The sequence below is a fragment of the Colossoma macropomum genome, unplaced genomic scaffold (assembly GCF_904425465.1).
Source record: "Colossoma macropomum unplaced genomic scaffold, Colossoma_macropomum, whole genome shotgun sequence".
In the NCBI taxonomy this organism is placed as follows: domain Eukaryota; kingdom Metazoa; phylum Chordata; class Actinopteri; order Characiformes; family Serrasalmidae; genus Colossoma; species Colossoma macropomum.
In genome coordinates, this window is record NW_023494787.1 from 16405769 (window position 1) to 16426903 (window position 21135).

At 39.0% G+C, this 21135-nt stretch overlaps 1 protein-coding gene across 1 annotated transcript in view; it reads right to left on the reverse strand.

The window, feature by feature from the left end:
• adgrb2 (adhesion G protein-coupled receptor B2) overlaps positions 1-21135 on the reverse strand; it is a 433057-nt gene that overhangs the window by 83000 nt on the left and 328922 nt on the right. The window contains exons 18-19 of the mRNA XM_036566254.1: positions 4491-4594; positions 1183-1285 (exon numbers count right to left, since the gene is read on the reverse strand). Coding sequence (XP_036422147.1) covers positions 1183-1285; positions 4491-4594 — 207 coding nt within the window. The remainder of the gene's footprint in view (positions 1-1182; positions 1286-4490; positions 4595-21135) is intronic.

Sequence of the window (21135 nt, forward strand, 5' to 3'; positions counted from 1 at the left end):
CACCTCTGGAGTTTCTGAGGCTAGCCTGCTGGGAAGGTCTTCTATTAGCTTTCTTTCCACAGTCAGGCTTAGCACATGCTAACTGCTTTTCTATCGGTCCTTCTCAGGTCTCAGTAATGCTGCGTTCACATGCTGAAAACTTGGTTCTGTCTCAGTGCAGAAGTGATATAAACAGTGATGGACTGCGACTAGTGGCGACATGCAGCCATGTAAACGTTGCCATGGAGACTGAAATTTTATTGAAGTCTGTCAAACACTGATGTTTTTATATAGATGACTAGCTGTGCCACACTATGAGACACTTGGTGTCCATGTAGCCAATTTTCCATCATCATCACACCGTCCATTGAAAAATATGGGACATCTGGTTTGCCATCACTGTCTACCATCACAATGTAAACGCAGCATAAGGTTTAAGCCAGGCTTTCCTGGTGCCTACCTCAGTGCCTAAACCCCAAGCTAACAGCACCTCATCGTCTTCACTGGGCAAATCGGGGGTGATGACCGCAGGACGAGTCGTACGATTGCGTTCACCTTGCTAGTAACAGTACAAACAACAAGTGTAGTGTAATTTTTGTAACAGCTTAAGTTTGTTAAGAATAGTATCACTTCATCAATGGTGAGTATGAGTGACAGAGGATTAATGATTCATAGGCATGGATGATGATGTGTAGATGAAAGACAAAATGTATAATTTTACACTGAAGCATTAACTCTTAGAAGTCACTTTTCTTTTGCTGTACTAGTCAAATTACATATTTAACTGCATATGCAATGAATTACAATGAATTAGCTTTGCATTCTGCATCAGCAGGTCTACAAATTCCATTTGTTTAAATGGCAAGAAATGGCAAAAACATGGCAAGAATGTAAAGAATGGCCCTTTCTTCAGTTAACTACGACAATAATATTACACCGTATTCAAATCACACTAAACTATCTCCTCTTCTACTTATAAACATAGATGTGTTACTGATTAAAGTTTCCAATCTGCACCTTCAACAGAATTTCTTTACTTGTTTCAGTGAGATACAAGTTTGGAATAGTTGATAGCAACTATTAAACTATGCTTGTCTTATCACAGGTGATAACCGTGACTTCTATGGGTTTGCCTGGCTTTAGGGGAAATTTGGTCTTCAGTCTGTCTTACAGAGCTATTCATACCCACATGCATGCACTCACCTTGCTGAGTGTCTGGGACTGTCCCACTAGTATTAGCACGTTGGAGGCCAGTATGGACAGGCAGAAGTTCACCAAAATGATGGACCTCTCTGAGCGGATGTACCTGAGAAATCAACATAAAGAGATGTTTAAGTGCCAACAAAGAATTTAAATTATACAGAATATATAGAAATTAGGCTGTAAAAATGGCCCATTTTGAACTCACTGATTTTATAATGTCACAGAAACAAATGCATTTGCATATATCTGCCCATTCAACTTAAAGCAGGTTAGCTCCACCCAGTCACACTGAAGTTATAAAGGAGTGTTCCAGTCTGGACTGCTTCTTTTTTTGATTGAGACTCAATACAGAACCACCAATTAGGACAGAAGTTACATACATTTATATACATCAGTCTTGAAAATACAATCAGAAAAGCAACTTGTTTAATTTAATTGGTTTTGTACATAAACTCATGCAGACATCAAACATGGCCCTTTAAAGATTCTCTATCTAACTAAACATGTACTGTAACAACAGAAACTAATAATGCTAAATAACAATGTTTCCTAGGGATCCTAGATCCTAGTGCCAAAATGTAAGGCTAACAGTTACTAGCTAGCCTTTGTACTCAACAAGGTGCACTCCTTAGGCCTCCTGCATCACCTTCATTTGTATAGTTTTTGTCTGTGTATTTGCCTTGGCCCTCAGCCCACCAAAAAACCCCTTATGCAAAATATTTGAGCAGCCCTTAATGTAGGAACTGCTCTGATATAAAGTACAGAACAGAGAGGAGTTCAAATGCACCTTGCAGGTCCTCAGCAGCAGAATGCAGTGATTAAGAAGTGAGAAAATGAGGTGGTAATCTCAGATGACCTACAGGTGACCTAACACTGAGTCAGACGTGGATTACGGAACAATAACTTCACTCACTATGCCCACTTTTTCAAACTTTGTACAGCAGTACAACAGCCCTGCTCAGTGGATCAATCCCCTTTGCTTTCTCATAGCTTTGAAGAGCACAAGGCTGAGGAAAGCGGTGATAAGCTTTTTGATAATGCTCAGATAAAGGTCTGGATAGATGAGAGTTTCTTTTCTTATGACTGTTATGGACAGACATGCATGTAATAAGGTGGTGCTTCTGTGATCTATTATAGTCGATGAACTGTGATAATTGCAGTTTTTAGTAGACACATATATGCAGTAAACCTGGACAAATAATGGACAATGGTTATTCAACACAATAATGTCAATCTCTTAAAGAAAGAAAAAAAAGAAAAGGGTCTCTGAGCAGTGGCATAGAAGAAACACTTTTGGTTTCCCAAAGAACCATGTTTAAGTGCGAGGGAACCTTCACAGAATAAAGAACCCAGAACGTTTACACTGCGTGAAGGTTCTTAAAACCTTTAAAACAAAAAGGTCCTTCACACTGACACATCCTATTTTCAAAAAAAAGTTTTTTATAAAGAACCTCCATTAAAAGGTCCTTCGAAGAACCAAGAGTGTTTCTTCTATTTACATAGATATAGAAGAGTTGTAGATGCTTATCAGGCTGGAAAAGGTTACAAAGCCATCTCTAAAGAGTTCGGACTCTACCAAGCCACAGTCAGACAGATTGTGTACAAATGGAGGAAATTCCAGACCATTGTTACACTCCCCAGGAGTGGTCGACCAACAAAGATCACACCAAGAGCAAAGCGTGTAATAGTCCGCTAGGTCACAAAGGAACCCAGGGTAACTTCTAAGCAACTAAAGGCCTCTCACAGTGGCTAATGTTAATGTTCATGAGTCCACCATCAGGAGAAGACTGAACAACAATGGTGTGCATGGCAGGGTTGCAAAGAGAAAGCTGCTGCTCTCTAAAAAGAACATTGCTGCCCATCTGCAGTTTGCTAAAGATCACATGGACAAGCCAGAAGGCTACTGAAACAATGTTTTGTGGAGAGGCCAAAATAGATCTTTTTGGTTTAAATGAAAAGTGTTATGTTTGGAGACAGGAAAACAATGTATTCCAGTGAAAAAACCTTATCCCATTTGTGAAACATGGTGGTGGTAGTCTCATGGTTTGGGCCTGTTTTGCTGCATCTGGGCCAGGACGGCCTCCATTGATAGGACAATGAACTCTGAAATATACCAGCAAATTCTAAAGGAAAATCTGGACATCTGAAGAACATTCTAAAAGACATCTGTCCGTCAGCTGAAACTCAGGAGAATGGGTCATGCAGCAAGAGAACGACCCTAAGCACACAAGTTATTTTGCCAAAGAATGGTTATAGAAGAATAAAGTGAATGTTTTGGAATGGCCAAGTCAAAGTCCTGACCTTAATCCTATAGAAATGTTGATGAAGGACCTGAAGCAGCAGTTCATTGGAGGAAACCCACCAACATAACAGACATGAAGCTGTTTTGTACAGAGGAATGGGCTAAAATTCCACCAAGCTGATGTGCAGGACTAATCAACAGTTACTGAAAACATTTAATTGCAGTTATTGCTGCACAAAGGGGATCACAGCAGATACTGAAAGCAGAGGTTCACGTAATTATGCATAAGTAATAATCACAAATGTAGTTTAGCTTAGAGTTTAGTTTAGTATTTCACCATGCACTTAATTACTTTATAAAGGGTTAACCATTTATTATTGTCACTTGGCTGGCTTTCTTAAAAGCACTTGTAGCAGAGCAGACCACACTGAAAAATTCAGAGTCACTCTTGGAATAAGCAGACACTTGACTAAGCGCTGTTGGCGCCCAGCACATGACGTTAGTCTCTGCTCTAGGCCATCTGCCACACAGTAGCTGCTGCTGTTTGAATCTGCACAATCCTCTGCTAGCACCCACCACATAATCCTGCCCTGCCACAGCCTGCTCCTGCCGGCCCTCATTTGTTCCCAATTACAGCTAATTGCAGTTTTGGCCCGGCGCGACTGTGCCCCATGCCAGCCTCTCTCGCTCACTTTTACCGCCTGAATAATCCGTCGTGGAAAGCTGCAAAGTCTAAGAAATGAATTGCTTGTGGAGGTGGAATTTTTTCTTTTTTGTTTGAGTTTCAAAAGGCCAGAAAAAACACATTTCCTGTTACAGCTGGCAGCAGTTCTGACCAGCAATAGCTCACACAATGAACTCAGAGATAATGTCAGAGAGATGGCTTGAAGCTCCTTGACCAGAAGTTCAGAGCAGCCAAGAGTATAACTGCACACTTAAAAATAGAGTGCAAAAAAGTGCTTTAGAGTGATACCACAGAATAACCACTTTACATCCAACATACATACAAGCCAAGAACCATAAAGATTTTTTAGCATAGTGGAAGATAGCTGAGAACATTCCTTACCTCCAGAAGGCAGCATAGATGAGCAGCAGAATCAGCAGAGCAGTACAGGACACCCCACAGCCCACCATGAGGGGTACGGAGGGCATGCTGGAGGGTCCCATGTCCTGTGTTTGTGCATGAGAGAGAGAGAGAGAGAGAGAGAGAGAGAGAGAGATATTACAAAACATAATTTAGATCTGTGTAGGCCTACCTGATGTAAGGATCCATATGCTCGATTAAGCATTCTTGCAAACATCTGTCACCACTGTATTACCATACAATAACGTCCATAAACATTTGTTTACTATCTGTTGTGCAAGTGGTGTAGTGCTCAGTATGGCCCATACACAACAGCAATGAAGAGGAAGAACTTCTTGAAAAATCTTTGTCATGGCCCCTGCTGGTCACACCTTTCAGCACTCAGCATCCCTAGCCTACTGACCACTGACTCCACCTTCTACACATCTGCACTTCATTATCGATAATCAACCTAGAGTATAAAATAATGCTGGTTTTGCCTTGATTGTCTCAAGTTATTACCAAGTCGTGGAGTGTTTTATCCTCAATGCAATTCTCAATGCAATTTTTTTTTATCTCTGGATTATTCTTTGGACATCTTTCCCTGTTTCCTGTTCTTCTAACTTGTTTGCTGACTCTTTCGGTGTTTTTAAATGAACATGTCCTTGGTCTGTTTTCTACTTCTATATTATACCTGGACTGTCCATTAAAGCTTTGCTTTTACATCCAACAATCTTTAGTCTGAGTGTTACAATCTCCAGCTACACTATCACCAACTGTAAGGCCTCAAAAAGACGTCTTGGTGTTTTAACTATAGAGTGTAACATATAGTGTAAAAAGCAGTACATGAATAAACATTGACTTGACTTGACACTTTAGAGTGTGTTCACTGAACTTAAAAAAACACATTTTTTCCCAAGTTAACTTACTTACAAGTTACAAACACCAAGGTTTTTTTTTAATGTCATGAGAATGAAAACTACTGAAAGTTTGGGTTTCACAGAATTCACTAGTGACTACTTAAAAGAGTGTATATAATATCAATCCTTGCCCCCATGTAGGATTGATAGCACAAAAACAAAGAAGGAGATGGCAAAAAAAGTGTACTTGAAAGTTTACTTTTTAGGTTTACTTAAAAATGCAAATGCAGAATGTTGACTCTTTTTCTTAAAGATAATTTTTCAAAGTTTCCATATAATTCAATCATTGAGATGTAAATAATGTCATTTAGAGTGGTCTGATGTGAAATTCTGCACTACAGAGACATGGACCGACCCAGATTTTTGTGGTGGGCAAGGGAACCAAGGGTCACCCCTAATATAACCACTTTATTTACCATAAAAATTTAACTATGAATCTACATGTGTCTTCTGAGATAGATTCTTTTAAAATGTTAAATATGGTAAAACAAATGTAAATGAAGACTATTTTGCCTTACAACACCTTGCATGAACCTCACATCTATAAATATATAAAAAGAATATGTTTTAGGTCAAAACATTATCTCAAAACTATAGTAAAACAATGCCTGAAGCATCAGACAAAGTATCTGTAACTATTTCATCTAATAACTTTCTGAGAGGGAGCTTCTAGAAGCATTAGCTATTTCAGACGCCTGGTTCCTATCACCACCAGTGTGACCAACTCTGACTCTAGAACGGTGCATTTCACATCAACCCACTATAAATTTCAGAAATTTTAAAAATTGGTGGAATTCCCCTTTTAGTTTGCACAGCTCAGTTTTTTTTACAGTGTAAACAGCAGATAATGCACTGATAGAAGGATGGGGAGGAGCGTGGAGAGAGGATTAAGCCAGGTTAAGGGGAAGAGGACATGGTGGTAGGTAATGCAGGCCAGATGGTCTCTTCTTTTCACTCGCCTTCTCTTTTTTCATCTTCTCACTCTGTTTCACCTCATGAACCCCCTGCCACAATCTCTCGCTTTAATCAATACCACTTATTACTCGCCCAATTAATTCCATGACTCGCACCTCTTGTACGAGGCCTATCTAAATACAATCCTTCAATATTCTCTTACTCATTCCTGCATACCCACTTCACATGACTGGGAAGCACATTTGGATTTTTCTTAGCTTCTTATTATGGGGTCAAATGGAGAGACTTCACTTATGCAGCTTATGCAGAAATTCCAAATAGCTGTATGAGACCACTGAAGTCTCTTTTATTTGCAAAAGTTCAGCAACACTAGTGTAGTAATTTTTCACACAATATTACTATCATGTCTTGCCAATCAACCCCCTTCTAGATAAGCAATGCTTCACAAGGCCTGTGAAAAGCTCAATCGCTCACATAAAAGTTCTTCCTTTCCTCATTAGAACATACTTGTATCGTTAATAATGAAGTGGTATTGTACTGCATCAACGTAAAATGTTGTAGGACCTGTGACTGTACTAGAGTGAAAAGACTTTATGTTTCTGCTTACAGTTCATATGGACTGGTTTTATCAAATATATTAAACCAATATGTATTTGTGTTTCTGGCATATTTTTATTCTTAGCGTTCCTTTTTAGATACAGTCACATGCAAAAGTCTGAATGATATGTTTTGTAATTTGACCTGTGTGTTAAATGAGTTAACACATCCTTGTTTTTTATATATTATTATATTATTATTATATGCATAATTTATATTATGACTTTTTTGTTTTTGCTGAGTTTCATACAGTGGAAAAAAATAAAACATAAAATATATAGTGTGCCATAAGTTTCGCACAGGCACACAGTTTTTTCTCATTATGTTAAATTCAGAAAAAAAAGTACATTAATATGTGCAGAAGTGCGTCCTCTGTAGAGGATGTGTTAACTTATTTTCTCATAGAAAATAAGCAAAATGTTATTTGATGAGGGTTGATGGGATTCACCTTTGCATTCTTCGATGCTTTGTTTCAGGCACCAAACGCTCATATTCTGCCCATGTGTTTAGTGCAAAACTGGCGCTAAACAAGCAGTTTAGGGCCAGGAGACATAAGCAAATGCAAAACGTGGAGCTAGTGGAAGCACAGCTGATGACATACTCTACTTAAGGTACTTTACTTAACTTTTAAGCAAATAGTGGAGGCCAGTTCTGTCTAGATTTTTCTCTGGCTTTTAAAACTAGGCGTAAATTAGGCTTAGGGCATTAAAGACATTCTTTAAAAATAGCAAACTTTATAGGATCCACAAGCCTTCTACACGTGCTGAAAGAATATTCACTGTTAAAATAAGGCTACATCCACAAAGCAGGTAAAAGTGGCCCTGATACTCCAGTCGGCTCCCAGAGGACTCTACTCTGTGGGCAAAGCCTAAGACTTGCTCCACTCTCAAGATCAGATGTATGTGAGAAGACAAAACATGCAAAACATGCCATGAATATGTTTGTGCAGTCTGTGTTATTGTTTCCCAGACTCTAATTTTTATCTGTAGGAGAAATTGCATCTCATAGAATGTTTTAATGGGGAAAACTTCATTTATTAACACTGTTATCTCTTATTACTGAACTTCATTCTCTCTTTTGTCTCGAGTTTGTTGACTGCTCCACTAATTCAGCACGCAGATGATGATCTGTCATGACAGCATATGACCTCTGCCATTTATTGGGTTCCAGTAAAGTGTTATCACAAACTGTTATTCCTGTAGTAATGATTTCCAATATCACAGTGTTGGAAAGCAACACTACTACAACTGACGTCTGCTACAGCGCTGTGACCTGAAACATGGCACAGCATTGGGATCCTGTCATGATTTGTAATGAGCTTAATGACCACCAAACCCTGCATGAACTTCTAACCTGTTTGTTGGCTCACGGTGAACTTCTTAGCCAACATGTTCTCATATCTAACATCCTGTGCATGTCTGACGCAACCATTACTCCATCAGATCAAACACATTAGTCACTGGCTCATCTCCTTCTTCTGACTGCCTTATACTACCACTCTACTTCTACCTTCTACTACCACTTTACATTTCATCAATGATTGTAAATGCACTCGCAGGTGCGGCCAAAAGGAGAATGGGTTCCTCTTTTGAGTCTTGTTTCCTCTCAATGATTCTTATTCATGCTCTCGATGAGTTTTTTCTTTTGAGTCTTGGTTCCTTGGTTAGTTTTTCTTCTGTAAACTTTTAAGGGGTTTCTCCTTTTGAGTCTAGGTTCCTCTCAGTGGTTCTTCCTCACGTTCTTATGGAGTTTTTCTTTTTTAAGTCTTGGTTCCTCTCAGTGATTCTTTCTCATGTTCTTAGGGATTTTCTGCTTCTGAGTCTCGGTTATTCTCAATGATTCTTATTCACGCTCTCAGTGAGTTTTTCCGGTTGAGTCTTGGTTCCTCTCAGTTTTTATTCGGTAAACTTTTAATGAGTTCCTCTCAGTGGTTCTTCCTCATTGTCTTGGCAAGGCTCTCCTTTTGAGCTTCGGTTCCTCTCAGTGTTTCTTCCTCATTCTCTTAGTGAGTTTTTTCTATTGAGTCTTGGTTCCTCCAAGTGGCTCTTCCTTTTAAATCTTGGTTTCTTAAGTCTTGGTTCCTCCCACGTTTAATGTGTTTTTCCTTTTGAGTCTTGGTTCCTCTCAGCATTTCTTCTTCATGCATTTTTGGGCTTTTGAGTTTTGGTTCCTCTCAGTGGTTCCCACCAATGGTTCTTACTGTTCTGTAACAACATTGAAGGAAAGATGCTTTGCGACAAAGTCTGTTGAAACAGCAGCCATACAAATAAAACTGAATTTAATTGAATTCTTGCTTTAAACACTCATACTCAAAGGTCCATTTCTCTCCTGGTCTGGACCATACTAGCTGTTATATTTCTGATCGACTACTCACATTGACCAATAGCTCGCATGTGCCAGACATAGCACTAACCCACATGCTGGAGTGTGCAGTGTGTGTGTGAGGGTGAGAGGGAATGAGAGAGAGAGAATAAAAGAGGCAAAGGCTAGTAAAAAACAGAGGGGAGTGCAGGGGTGTGGGAGTTCAAAGCCGGTGGTTTTATGAAAGTTTTATGGCTACAGTGTGGTGGGCAGAGTTGGCAGGTGCAGTCCTTGCAGGTGGCAGTGAAAAAGGAAAAGCCCTGCCAAGCTTTTATCTTTTATCTTTAGTTTAGCCCCTTGCCCACAGCATGCTAATAACCAACACTATGATAGCTAGCCTGTGCTAGCTCCACTGGTTCCTCTAAAGAAGCCAATGTTGCCGAAATGTCGCTGGCAGACTACAATGACAGTGAAAGAAACAGAAGGAACACAGGAGACACAACAAAACTCAAACTTCAATCAGCCTGAAAGTAGGTGAGAGATGAAGAAGAAGGCAGAGTGAGAGTCCTTTCTGTCATCCGTGGGGTGAAAGTCTGATTCGATTCCACTCAGGCCCGTCAAACAGATCTAAAGCCAGTGAGATATCCCTGATCAGAATTAGCAAAGAACAGAGAAGAAAGAGCTTCATAAAAACACCTGCATGGTTGAAGAGAAGCAGGGTGGAGGACTAAAGCCCCTCAGACGTCTTTCAAAGACAGTTTTTGCAAGTGAGGAAAAAAGAATGGTAGAAAGAAAATAAAGGTGAGGTAGAAAAAAATAAGCATCATTTGAAATGAAGAACATGCTCTGAATTTCAAATAAAAAAAGACTGTGTGCTACAGCTTTTCATTATGTTGAACAAAATGTTTGCCAGTGCTCTGTAAAGCTTGTCCAGCTTCGCAACAGTTGCTCTAAAAGAACACATTTGTTTTCTTTTGTTGGGCGAGCATGGATAAGTCAGTTTAGTCCAAGAGTTGTCTTAATCCATGGCCCGTAAACTGACCCACAGGGTTGTAGGATAGTTGGTAAGAGGCATAATTCAAATTAAGCTTGAATGACATAGAAGCAACCAAAATGTGTACCAGGGACCGTATATTAGAAACTTCTCAAGTCTGAAATCTCATCTTATCTGTTTAGTCACCACAACAACTTTAGTTAGGACTGAATTTAGAACTGAAGCTATTACAGAACAACAAACAGTATTACAGAAACATCCTAACTAGACAAAATTTCCTGTACTGTCCTAACTTTAAGACCACCCATAGGAGTCTTAACTTCTGTTTTAACTGTCTGTTTCTATCGTTTTATGCAGTGACAGGGCACGATAGTTCACTATAGCTGATGTAATGATGTTACATTTATCTGCATTGTTTTTTTTCTAACAGTATTTTAAAAATCCCAGCCACTGCAGACCCGATCTACACTGCCCCCTCTTATCACCTTTGTGTGTTAATGTTGGTGAAAACTCATCAGATAATATTACAGTGATGGTGGTGAATAATGAGGAGACAGAGCTGAATGTGTGTCTGTTTATTAGGAGTAATAACGTTAGTGCCCTCAGCTAAAGCGTTTGGGAAACTAAACCTGGGGAGCGGCGACGCTCTGATAAACACAAAGCGCCGACACAATATTCTTAACTTCAAGCTTACCAGACTTTATTTTGTTTGACCTTTTCAGTAACGGTAGCTAATGTTAGCTGTCTGGCTACCTAGCTTGATTATTCTGATTACGTGTTTATGTTTCAGCTGTGTGCGTATGGTTGGTTGCTAGGTACAGACAATAATAATAATTATTAAGCTTAAAACAAAACCCTAAATATTAAAGCTACATGTTATCAAGTTCTGTCTGTGAAAACTGTATTACATCTTCAGGGAGACACTGCTGGAAATAAAATTCTGGATGTATTTTGCACTAAATCAATCCTCATCTCTAACCCTCACACACGGCCTCAGCCCTGCATGATGCTGTAAGGCAAAATTTAATCAAAAGTGCCTTCGGTGGAGAGGTCATATGGACATGTATGCTGCCTCCACAGAGAGAATGAGCAAAAGAGAGACGGAGAGAGATATAGGCCTCCATGGGCCAGAGCATGCGTTCATTCAGACACCTCCAGCCTCAGGCCTCCATACCATAACCACTGTCCTAAATAAGCACGGTGGACCTGGGGAACATGGCCACAGCTCTCCTCACCAACGATTGGCTCCTCAGCATCATATCCCGCAAAATTATAGAAGCTATCATGTGCAGCCTATCCCAGCAGTCCCTGAAGCGGTGCGAGGCTCCTAACAAGTGCTAGCTGCGTCTATTTTAAGCGCCAGCAAGTTTAACCTACTTCTTCTGCCCCACGCGCTGCTGAGAGCCCGTTTATCCCTCGCTCTCCCTCATCCCCCTTTTATTCCGCAATAACTCATTATGACAAAGAGAAAGGGGGAGAGGGAAAGGAAAGGGTGGAGCTCGACATGGACAACAGGGGATAAGGCAGTGGGATAAAGCTGGGCGAGCATGAGGATAGCAGGAGGCAAAAAATAAGAAAGCATGACCAAGAATCCTATGCAAAAAAAAAAAGACAAATTCAAAAGTCTGCATTAATCAACCAGTTAAGACCCTGTGAGCTCTAAAGTAGGTCTAAGACCTCAGAGACTCTACCTTCTGTTTAGATGCCTCTTAATGCAACATCAGGAGACCCAGCGCCTATTTTAGCATATGCTTAGCCTATCCTTCAGCTTCCCAGGACACTTGTTATCATAGAAGTGGCTCAGAAAGTGGCAGAGTGGGAGAGATGTCTGTCAAGGCAGTGGGGAGGCTGAGACCGTGACAAAGGCCCAAAGCTGAGCCCAGGATCCATCATCATGCTGCAGGGCCTTACACAGACCCTGGGCTTGCTTCCTTCAACCTGATACTACAGCAATGGTGTTGAGTAATGGTTACAGAAATGTTATTAGAAGGTTTGGCCCAGAATTAGTCCACCCAAGAACAGCACAGACGCTAATTGGTAATTAAACATGTATGCAGGGCGGGTAAGGCTTATTATTATTAGAGTGAACTTAGAGAAGGCCACAGGGAGAGGTTCACTGTCTACTGCTGTGGGAGGAAGAACTACAGCTAAGGCTGAATTGACAATGATGTTTTGACAATGATCTTCCATTAATTTCAGCAATGTGTTGATGGAAAACGAACACCATCAAATGAAACATTATGCTCAGTTGTCTGAATCGGAACCTTTTTTAGCATGTACTCTCACATATCTGTGCGCGAGCCAATAGGATACAGTGTGGGGCAGGATTTCAGTTAGTCACATCAATTTTGAGCAGGATAGAGTTGTACAATCCTATTCTAATAACTATAGGGAACCTGGTCTATTTTGCTTCCTGTTGTGTTGAAGAACAGCAACCACCAGCTATCTTTGCTTACATGTATTATATTCTTTCATTTTTTTATCCAATTATTCTCTATAATTTAGTCTTGATCAGTTTAACCCCCCTCCATCACATGATGCTACCAAGCTGGGAGGGTGAACGCTAGCATTTTAACTGCCGCTAATGCAACATCAGATCAATGGACAGATCAATGCGCTTGGAAGAGAAAGCAAACAGGCAATTCATGCTCAATGATGGGGGTAAGAGAGCGCCCCATTATAGGAGAACCCTTAGACAGTTGTGCTACTCACAAGTCCAACTTGTGACCTTCCCGCTTAGATGATTCTTGGACTAAAACGTCTGTCCACAAACACACTCACAACAAACCAGCAAAGCATATCAATTTGCTTTTTGAGGGACATTAAAATGTCCTTGTGAGTGCAGCCTAAGGAACAGATTTACTAAAAGAGGCACTAATTGCCGACAGTCTGTCAACACCTTATGCCTGTGGGGGTGCTAATTTAGCCAGTTACAAAAACGTCCATGCAAATGAATACAGGCACATCATCATTATTAACATATGACCAGAGCAATACAAAGATGTGTTTGGCTCATGTGCTTTTTGTATAGAAGCCTGTTTCCACCAGGTAGGAGAAAAAGGCTGTGTCCCAATCCACATACTACAGCATTAAATAATATGTAAAACGGTGTACGGCCATTAGAAGTGTATTTATTAGTGTAGTATGTAAAGTACAGAAGTGCACACTTTGTAATGCAGCCAAAACATTTTTTTTTATTCTTCTCTGATTCTGGTTCAAATGGTAACTCATTAGGTTGCAATAATGAAATATTTATATATATAAAGTTTTTTTCTTAAGATTTGACTTTCTGTTTGGAAACATCATTTTCGGCTGGCGCTTTGTGCTGAACTTTGTGCCAACAGCACTTGAAATTTAATGTGTGCACCGTGTCAAACAATGGTTGTGATATTTCAGAAGCCATTATGGGAATCAGTTAATACAGTAGTGAGTAGCTTTAGTAATGCACAGATTGCAAAGCCAAATAGTGTCACAAGAGTTTGGGAGGAAAGAAAACCGTTCAAATCATTATTTAGATGAAACCTGCTCTTGAGACACTTGATGAGTGTAAAATATACCCACAGTTTTAGGAAACAACAGCTTAAAACATGTTTTAGACAGGGGTTTTATCATCAAATCCGTCGTCAAATTAAGAATAATATGACATGTAAAGCATTCACAAATAGTTTTTTTTTGTTGTTGTTGAAGTCAAAAATAAATAAATACATCTCTGTTTTCTTTGTTTCGCAGCAACAATAAAGGTAGCCACACTAGCGCCAAAAATAAGACAATTTATTATCGGCCTTGGTAAGTTACAGTAAGTGTTTTATTATAATAATCTCCTCCCAGTATTTTGCTCTTTGAGAAGGGAACTCCTATAAATGCATATGCAATAAGGCAAAACAACTAGAGAGCAGCGAACACCGTTTCAACAAATTATAGTTGCTAAAAAGCCACTGCTCCTTTACAGTAAATCATGACAGCCACAATGCCAAAACAAAACAGATTGTTAGAAAATGTACCCCTAAATTCTGCATCGAAGGCCAAGCACAGAGACCCCCAGACTAACTGAGCTGACATTGGGTGGCCTGGGTTCAAAATGAAAACGTATAATGTTGCCTGACAAATATGTTCAGTGCCATATGGAACGGAATAAAACAGAATACATGTTTGGTAAAGCAATATAACAGCTCATCAGTCAAAGTCAACCTGAAGTAAAGATGTTTTTATAAGCAGAAGGGAATCTAGAATGTGGAACATTTTGGCAGACGTGACAAATGGATAAGGAGAAGCTTAGCCTTCTTGTCTACATCAGCATACATCATGATCAAGGCTGACGCGACAGCAGAGCTAGGAATGCAGCTCAGGTTGGCCTTGCTCTGGTTTTGAAAATCTGTATTAACAGGAAGGAAGCTCACTCATGGTATTATTTCCAGTGCACAGAATTAGTTTCCAACCATAGTAATGATTTGTGGGCTGAAAATCTATGAGAACTTCTGGACTAGCATCAAAAAGGAACACATTATCATCAGTTTTACTGCAGAGCCCTGGCTCCCTCTAAAAGTAATAAATAAATTAATAAATAAAACCCTTCACAAAGTCCTTGCTGCATGCCTGAATGCCTCAAACTGAATAGGCTCCTGTACGCTGCTTGATTTTCACTTACTGCTAATGGCATGTATTACTGAGGTGACGGGCAGGAGCACAGGGTTAAATACATATGGTCACATGCCTCTGGAACTTTTTTCCCACCGAGAGGTCGCCTTAATTTCAAGTTCAAAATCTCATGCGGTGATAAGACCGCCTCGGTTGGGCTCTGACTGACATACTTTCAGAGATGGACAAGTTTTAAGGAGGGTTTTAAGCCAATGAATTCGGTAGAGTTTGTCGTATTTTAATGGCGCTATGTGACTCGACCCTCTAGCCCTGAGCTAACGAATCTCAGATGCTGGAAGACACAAAACATGAGATGACAGGCGTTATGTGACGCTAGCTTATCACCACATAGTGTTGGTGTGTGTTTCTATGCGTGAACAAAACCATGAAAATGTAAAATCAATCAAAGACAGAGGAAATCAGGGCTAATCTTCACCACCAGGACCTTTTTAAAGTGCTTTAAATAAAGACTATACATTTAATTTTGTAAAACTAAACGGCAAAATCATTTGTTTTCAGTTACAGAGGTTATAGTTAGGGTTAGGTTTATGGTCATGTTTAGAAAATCCTTATTACATTCAAGTACTTAAACATACATAAGATATTTACAACATATTATTACATGACAAACTATGATTACTACATATCTACTAACACACTGTCACTGTCCAAAGATAGTAACTTAAGAGGAAAAAAGGCAAAAATGTTCTTAACTTTGAATGTAAGTTAATATAAAGCAGTTTTATTCCAAGTGATTTTGGAGCATTTCTATTGGTCCATTTATCATGAACTTCTCATGTAAAAGACAGCTGCTATGTTGAAATAAAGATATATCTTTTTGACAATGATAATATAAATAAAATATATGGGACATATTATTATTAGAAATAGAAAATTTACATATAGTACTATATAAATACCAAAAAACACTCTTTCACATATTTTATATCTAGCCAAAATGGCCATTAAGTGCAATTCATTTTTCAGCATCAGGAGAAAAAGGAAACATATATTTAAAAGAAAATTACACAAAACCTCAGAACTGTTCAGTATTTAGTATGTCTACTCTTTTTTCTTTAGTACTGCTTCCATTCTTTTCTAGAGACTTGCTTTCAGTTTATCAAAGAAATGGCTCAATCTTAGAAACAGGTTGCAACCCTAATCACATCTCAAACTAGGACTCAACAGTCCATTAAACTCATATCAGATGTCCAGTTTCAGTGTGCCATTTTTTTTTTCCTTTTTGTCTATTTCCTTTTCTCAGTGAGGGCTTTTTGACAGCTACACATTCTTTCAGACTCATAGTGTTGAATTGTCTTCTCACAGTGGAAGGATGGAGAGAAACACCTGTGGATTTTTTCAGATCTGAAGCAAAATTGTAGCTTGATTTTCTCCTCTCTCTCAAAGATGAAAGCTTTAAGTGCTGTTTATCTGATGGATATAGTTGAATTATGTTTAGACTTCTGTTTTGGAAACTTGTGTTTACTTGTATATTTATTTGACTATTCCCTTTCCTTGTTCATGTGTAGCATCTCCTCTATAATCTCCTCAGAAAACTTCTACTGAATGGTCATTTTGACAGGTAGCGAAATAAATACCGGGCGGTCTCTGACTTTTGCACAGTGCTTTATACATTATATGCAAGGTATATACAGGATGTATGTTCTGTATATTTTTTTGTGGGGGTGGTGGGGGGTGCAGCAGCAGGGACCAAAAGATGTGTCAACAAGCCTGAGGCAGATTAGTCAACAATGCGGATCCCCAGATACAGAGTGGCCTTCGTCCTTCAGCCAGTCAGCTACAGAGCCTTTTAGCATGCAAGGCAGGTTAGTCCTCTGGTGCAGGACACAAATGTGTGGGTGCGTCTGTTTGGGTACTAGGGAGGTAATACTGAAAGAATTCAGTGGTGGCGCTGGTGTGTGTATGGCGGTGTGCATGTGTGTGTGCCTTTTGTCTCTACTTGAATGCCTCTCATTTGATCTTGTACACCAATAAATCAGCTCAACGCCATTATGTTGCACAGAGAAACTGACACACGACAAATTGTTATGGCCAAAAAAGCCACTATCCACTCACTGCTTACGACTCCCATCATCCATCATTGGGTAACTGATTGGCATAGAACTGAAGCGCTATGTCACCAGCATGGCAAACCCTAGGCTCTTGAGGCTTGTAGTCACTGCAGCATAGATAGAAGCTGGCTTGTGCAGCCATTATCTCAGTGCTTTAAATATAACGTATCTGTAACCGTGGTAAATAGTTACTGCCTAGCCAGGCCATGGCGATCTGTCTGAGGCAGGCTTTGCAGGAAATAAACAGGATTAGCTGGCGATACCCCCTCCACTGTAAACGGCCTGACAGCATTGGCTTAATCCTACCCCCTCCCTTTCTTTTCTATTAAACATAGAGGTTAATCCAGCACTGCATACCTTTCTCTCCTACAGCCCCCCTCTGCCCGTAACGCCCAGCCATGAATAAGCGGTTAGCACTGAGGTTGAGATGGTCATTGTGTTATCAGGCATTTCCTCTTTTCCAGACATTATTCCATAATTTACAACCTTGCGTAATGCTTTTCTACCACTGCCTTAAATTACCACACTGGTAAAGGAACATGGTATTATTGTATGTGTTATCTGCAATAGCAAACTCATCTACAATCAAGCTTCACGGTCCATATACTCCACTGCCTATCAAAGATTTTGAAATGTGAATTTTCTCAGTTACTTTTAAATTAAAGAGGAATTCCAGAAATTTTCAACAAAGTGATTTAATGAGAGGTTGGATGTGAAATGCGTCGTTCTAGACACATTTATTAAGTCAGAATTGCTCACAGCGCTGGTGATAGGAACATCTGAAGAGTTTAATACTTCTGAAAGTTACATGAAAATGACATGAAATGTGTATGAATATGCTGATACCTGAAACACTGTTTCACAATAGTTATAAATAGCGGTAAAGTTTTGGCCTATAGCATTTAAAAAAAAACATTTAATAGAAAATAATGCCCAAAAAAAATGGATTTCATCCAATGTACTAGAATTCTAGCATTATCAGTATTACATATAAACTCCAAAGACATACGTAGGTTCACAGGTGGTTGTGGATAGTTAAAAAAATGGCTTTATTTGCACTGTAGACATTGCAATCCCTGGTTCCTGTCACCACCACTGTATAAGAATCTGACTCAATAAGTTTCTATAAAATTAAACATTTCACACCAAACCACTCTTAATGCCTTTGTTTACATCTGATCAACTGAAACACGAAGAGGTTTGGAAAAAAAAACGTAAGAATTCAACTTTAAGCAAGAACAAACCCCTACAAGGTTTCATTAACCTAACAGCTATTTACTAATACTGGACATAATTCGTAACACTCAGCTTCATGTTAACCAAAGTCTTCTTTGGAGTGAAAAGTATTTTGCCTAAGCAGGAGGAGGATTAGTTTTCCAAACTACTGCTAAAAGCACATATTGAAAAGCACATATTTTTGGCCCGAAAGTGGTTTAACCAGAGTGCTCAAATTACAACTATGTGTGGGCTTTGGCATTATTCCCAAGAATTTGCACAAATACTGTCAAAAAGATTTCAATGTATTATATTGTTTAACCTGGTAAAATAAACATGGTTGATAGATAAAATCATGCAGCATCAAGGTTCACAGATTTATATGTATCAATGTCGATTAGCCTTGGGATAATAATTGATGTTACTACATATCACAATACTTTAAATTGCAGATAAAGTATATAATCTTATAAATAAGCACCAATATTACACACATTATGTGTCTTGTACATTCTTTTCTGCCTTAAATAGTCATTATAACATTTGGTTAATTTAAAACATTATGAAATAGAAAATATTGCACTTAATTATAGGCTACACAAACAGAACATCAGCTAATTAACTACACATATACATATACATACTTTGAATGGCACTTGGACAGATAGCATAGACTTTCAAACAACAAAGCAAAAACTCTGGTACATGAGATCTACTCTATAGAGAGAGCTAAATGGAAGACATTGCCAGTCAGTTGAATTGATAGACCCTCTCCTCCACTACAGATCAGACCAATTTATCATACTGAGCTGGATGATGTACGCTGAGATGTGTTGTGTGGGCAAATTGGTAGTATTAGCATCATTGTCAATAATCTGGTTTCTGCGTAGACAGCAAATAACGCTGTAAACATCCAGTGGTTCTCTGCCTCTGTTCGTCAAAAAACAAAATACTGTCAAACTGGCATATTATGGATTATTAAGTAATATTAAAAGCTAGCCCAGATGGTAATTGTAGGGTAATTATATTACATATCAGGAACATGCAAGCTACAGGACAAACCTCTGCAATGCTCAGACATGGTACTCTGAAAATAAACTTGGATCACAATGATATTGGTTATTAAAATAATTCTGCTTGTTTAAATTACATCATCTTTCAAGCTTAATGACAATCCCACCAATAATGTACTGGTATTGCTTAGAAGCTGCTCACTTAACATTACAATGAACACATCCATCCAACATGGGGAAAACACCCACAAGACAGGCCCCTGGTTAGCCTAAGTTGCCACAAAATGGTAGGGCAGAGAGTTTTGCGGGATACAATGTAAATGCTTCTCATACATAATTTATCCATGACATGCCCAGTAGTAGTTCTCCACACCATTGTGTGGGTAGCATCCCATGTGAGATGTTCAGCACTAGCCCATGAAGATGACTCAAACTGTAAACAGCACAACTGATGCAACCAGTTTGGAAGTTTCACCACTATTTTTGCCAACACTGTATAACACTGAATTATAAAAAGCATGCAGCTGTCTCTCTTTTTCTGCGCAAAGTCATAAAAACAAAGCAAAAGAAATTAGGAATAAAGAAAGTTCTAGCATCTGTAGAACTGAAGCCTTCTGAAGTCTGCTGTTAAAATCTCTGCCACTCTCAGCGTAAAAGCAGTCTATTGAAAGGTTTCCCACTTTGATGGAGTTAAAAAAAAGAGGAACGTGAGAAAGCTGTGCTGTTCCAGCACTCTCACTGCAGACAGAACTTGTGAAAAACTTTTCGTATAGTGTTACGGTAAAGGTCTTTCTGGTTGAGTGAAATGCTTTGCTGGTTTCTGGAGAACATTACTGATGAAGATGCACTGACCTGTACACAGCCTGGCTAATGGAAGGAAAATGACTGTGCACTAATGGTGCTGTTTATTCCCCCATCTGCAAATGTCACCAGGCATTCTAGCAGCAGGCAGCAGCCAGTGGGCTTTAATGCCAGCTTCAAAAAGGGGGGGCAAAATTGACAGGCGTTGATTGGCAAAGTTAGCCTCCAGCTTCAGGTCAGTGTGACATGGACATTTGCCAGCCAATTCTTATAGACTTTCTATCTGTGTTATATGTAGGGCAACATGCTATTTGCTGTAGCATTAACATAAAGGAAAAGTGTTAGGTGTTATGTAGTTATGCTGTAGCTTTGTTCAAATATTACCCCCTTAATTGGTGAGTTTACTATACATTTTTAGGGAGGCATGATGGTTGACCAAAAAAAAAAAAGACAAGAGAAAAACGTTCTAACTGAGGTGGGTGGCTGCAATTATGTAGCGGCACTTAGCCAAGCAGCTAAACTAGAAGCTTATTTCACTACATTACACACATGCTGGTCAGCATTATGTGCCTACTACATTATAATGCATCAACATTTGAAGCACTGGCTTGTTACAGCAATCAGTCATACTGTTCAGCTACGTCACAGAAGAACGTATAGTAAAAAATAGGTTAAAACATCCTCTACAGAGAAAGCATTTCTGCATATTTATTTGCAGAATTTAACACATATGGCACATTTAACATTTAAAAAAATATTTTCCTAATATGTTTCATAATAATAATAATAATAATAATAATAATAATACAATTTGTGGAAAAAATGCCACATTTAAGTTTGTTCTCTTTTGAACTTATTTTCACTTCTGCCTATTACTATTATTGTCCTTAAAAGTAGACCTTTCTTAAAAACAGGTTGCTAAAGATCTGTTGGATATCTACAAATGAAACAACCTGAAGTCAAAACTGATCTTTTTTAAAACCTAATTGTTAGATCATGTCACTGGTCATATTGAGCATGATTCATCATATTCTATCATTTAATGGACAGAATTCTTGTTTTCCCATAGTCTTCAAACAAAATGTGGTGATGCCTGCCACCTCTAAAACAGCTTCTGATTTTTGATTGTGTCACAGAGCAAAAAACACTTTACTTGAATCCTGCTAAATAGCACTGACTTAACCA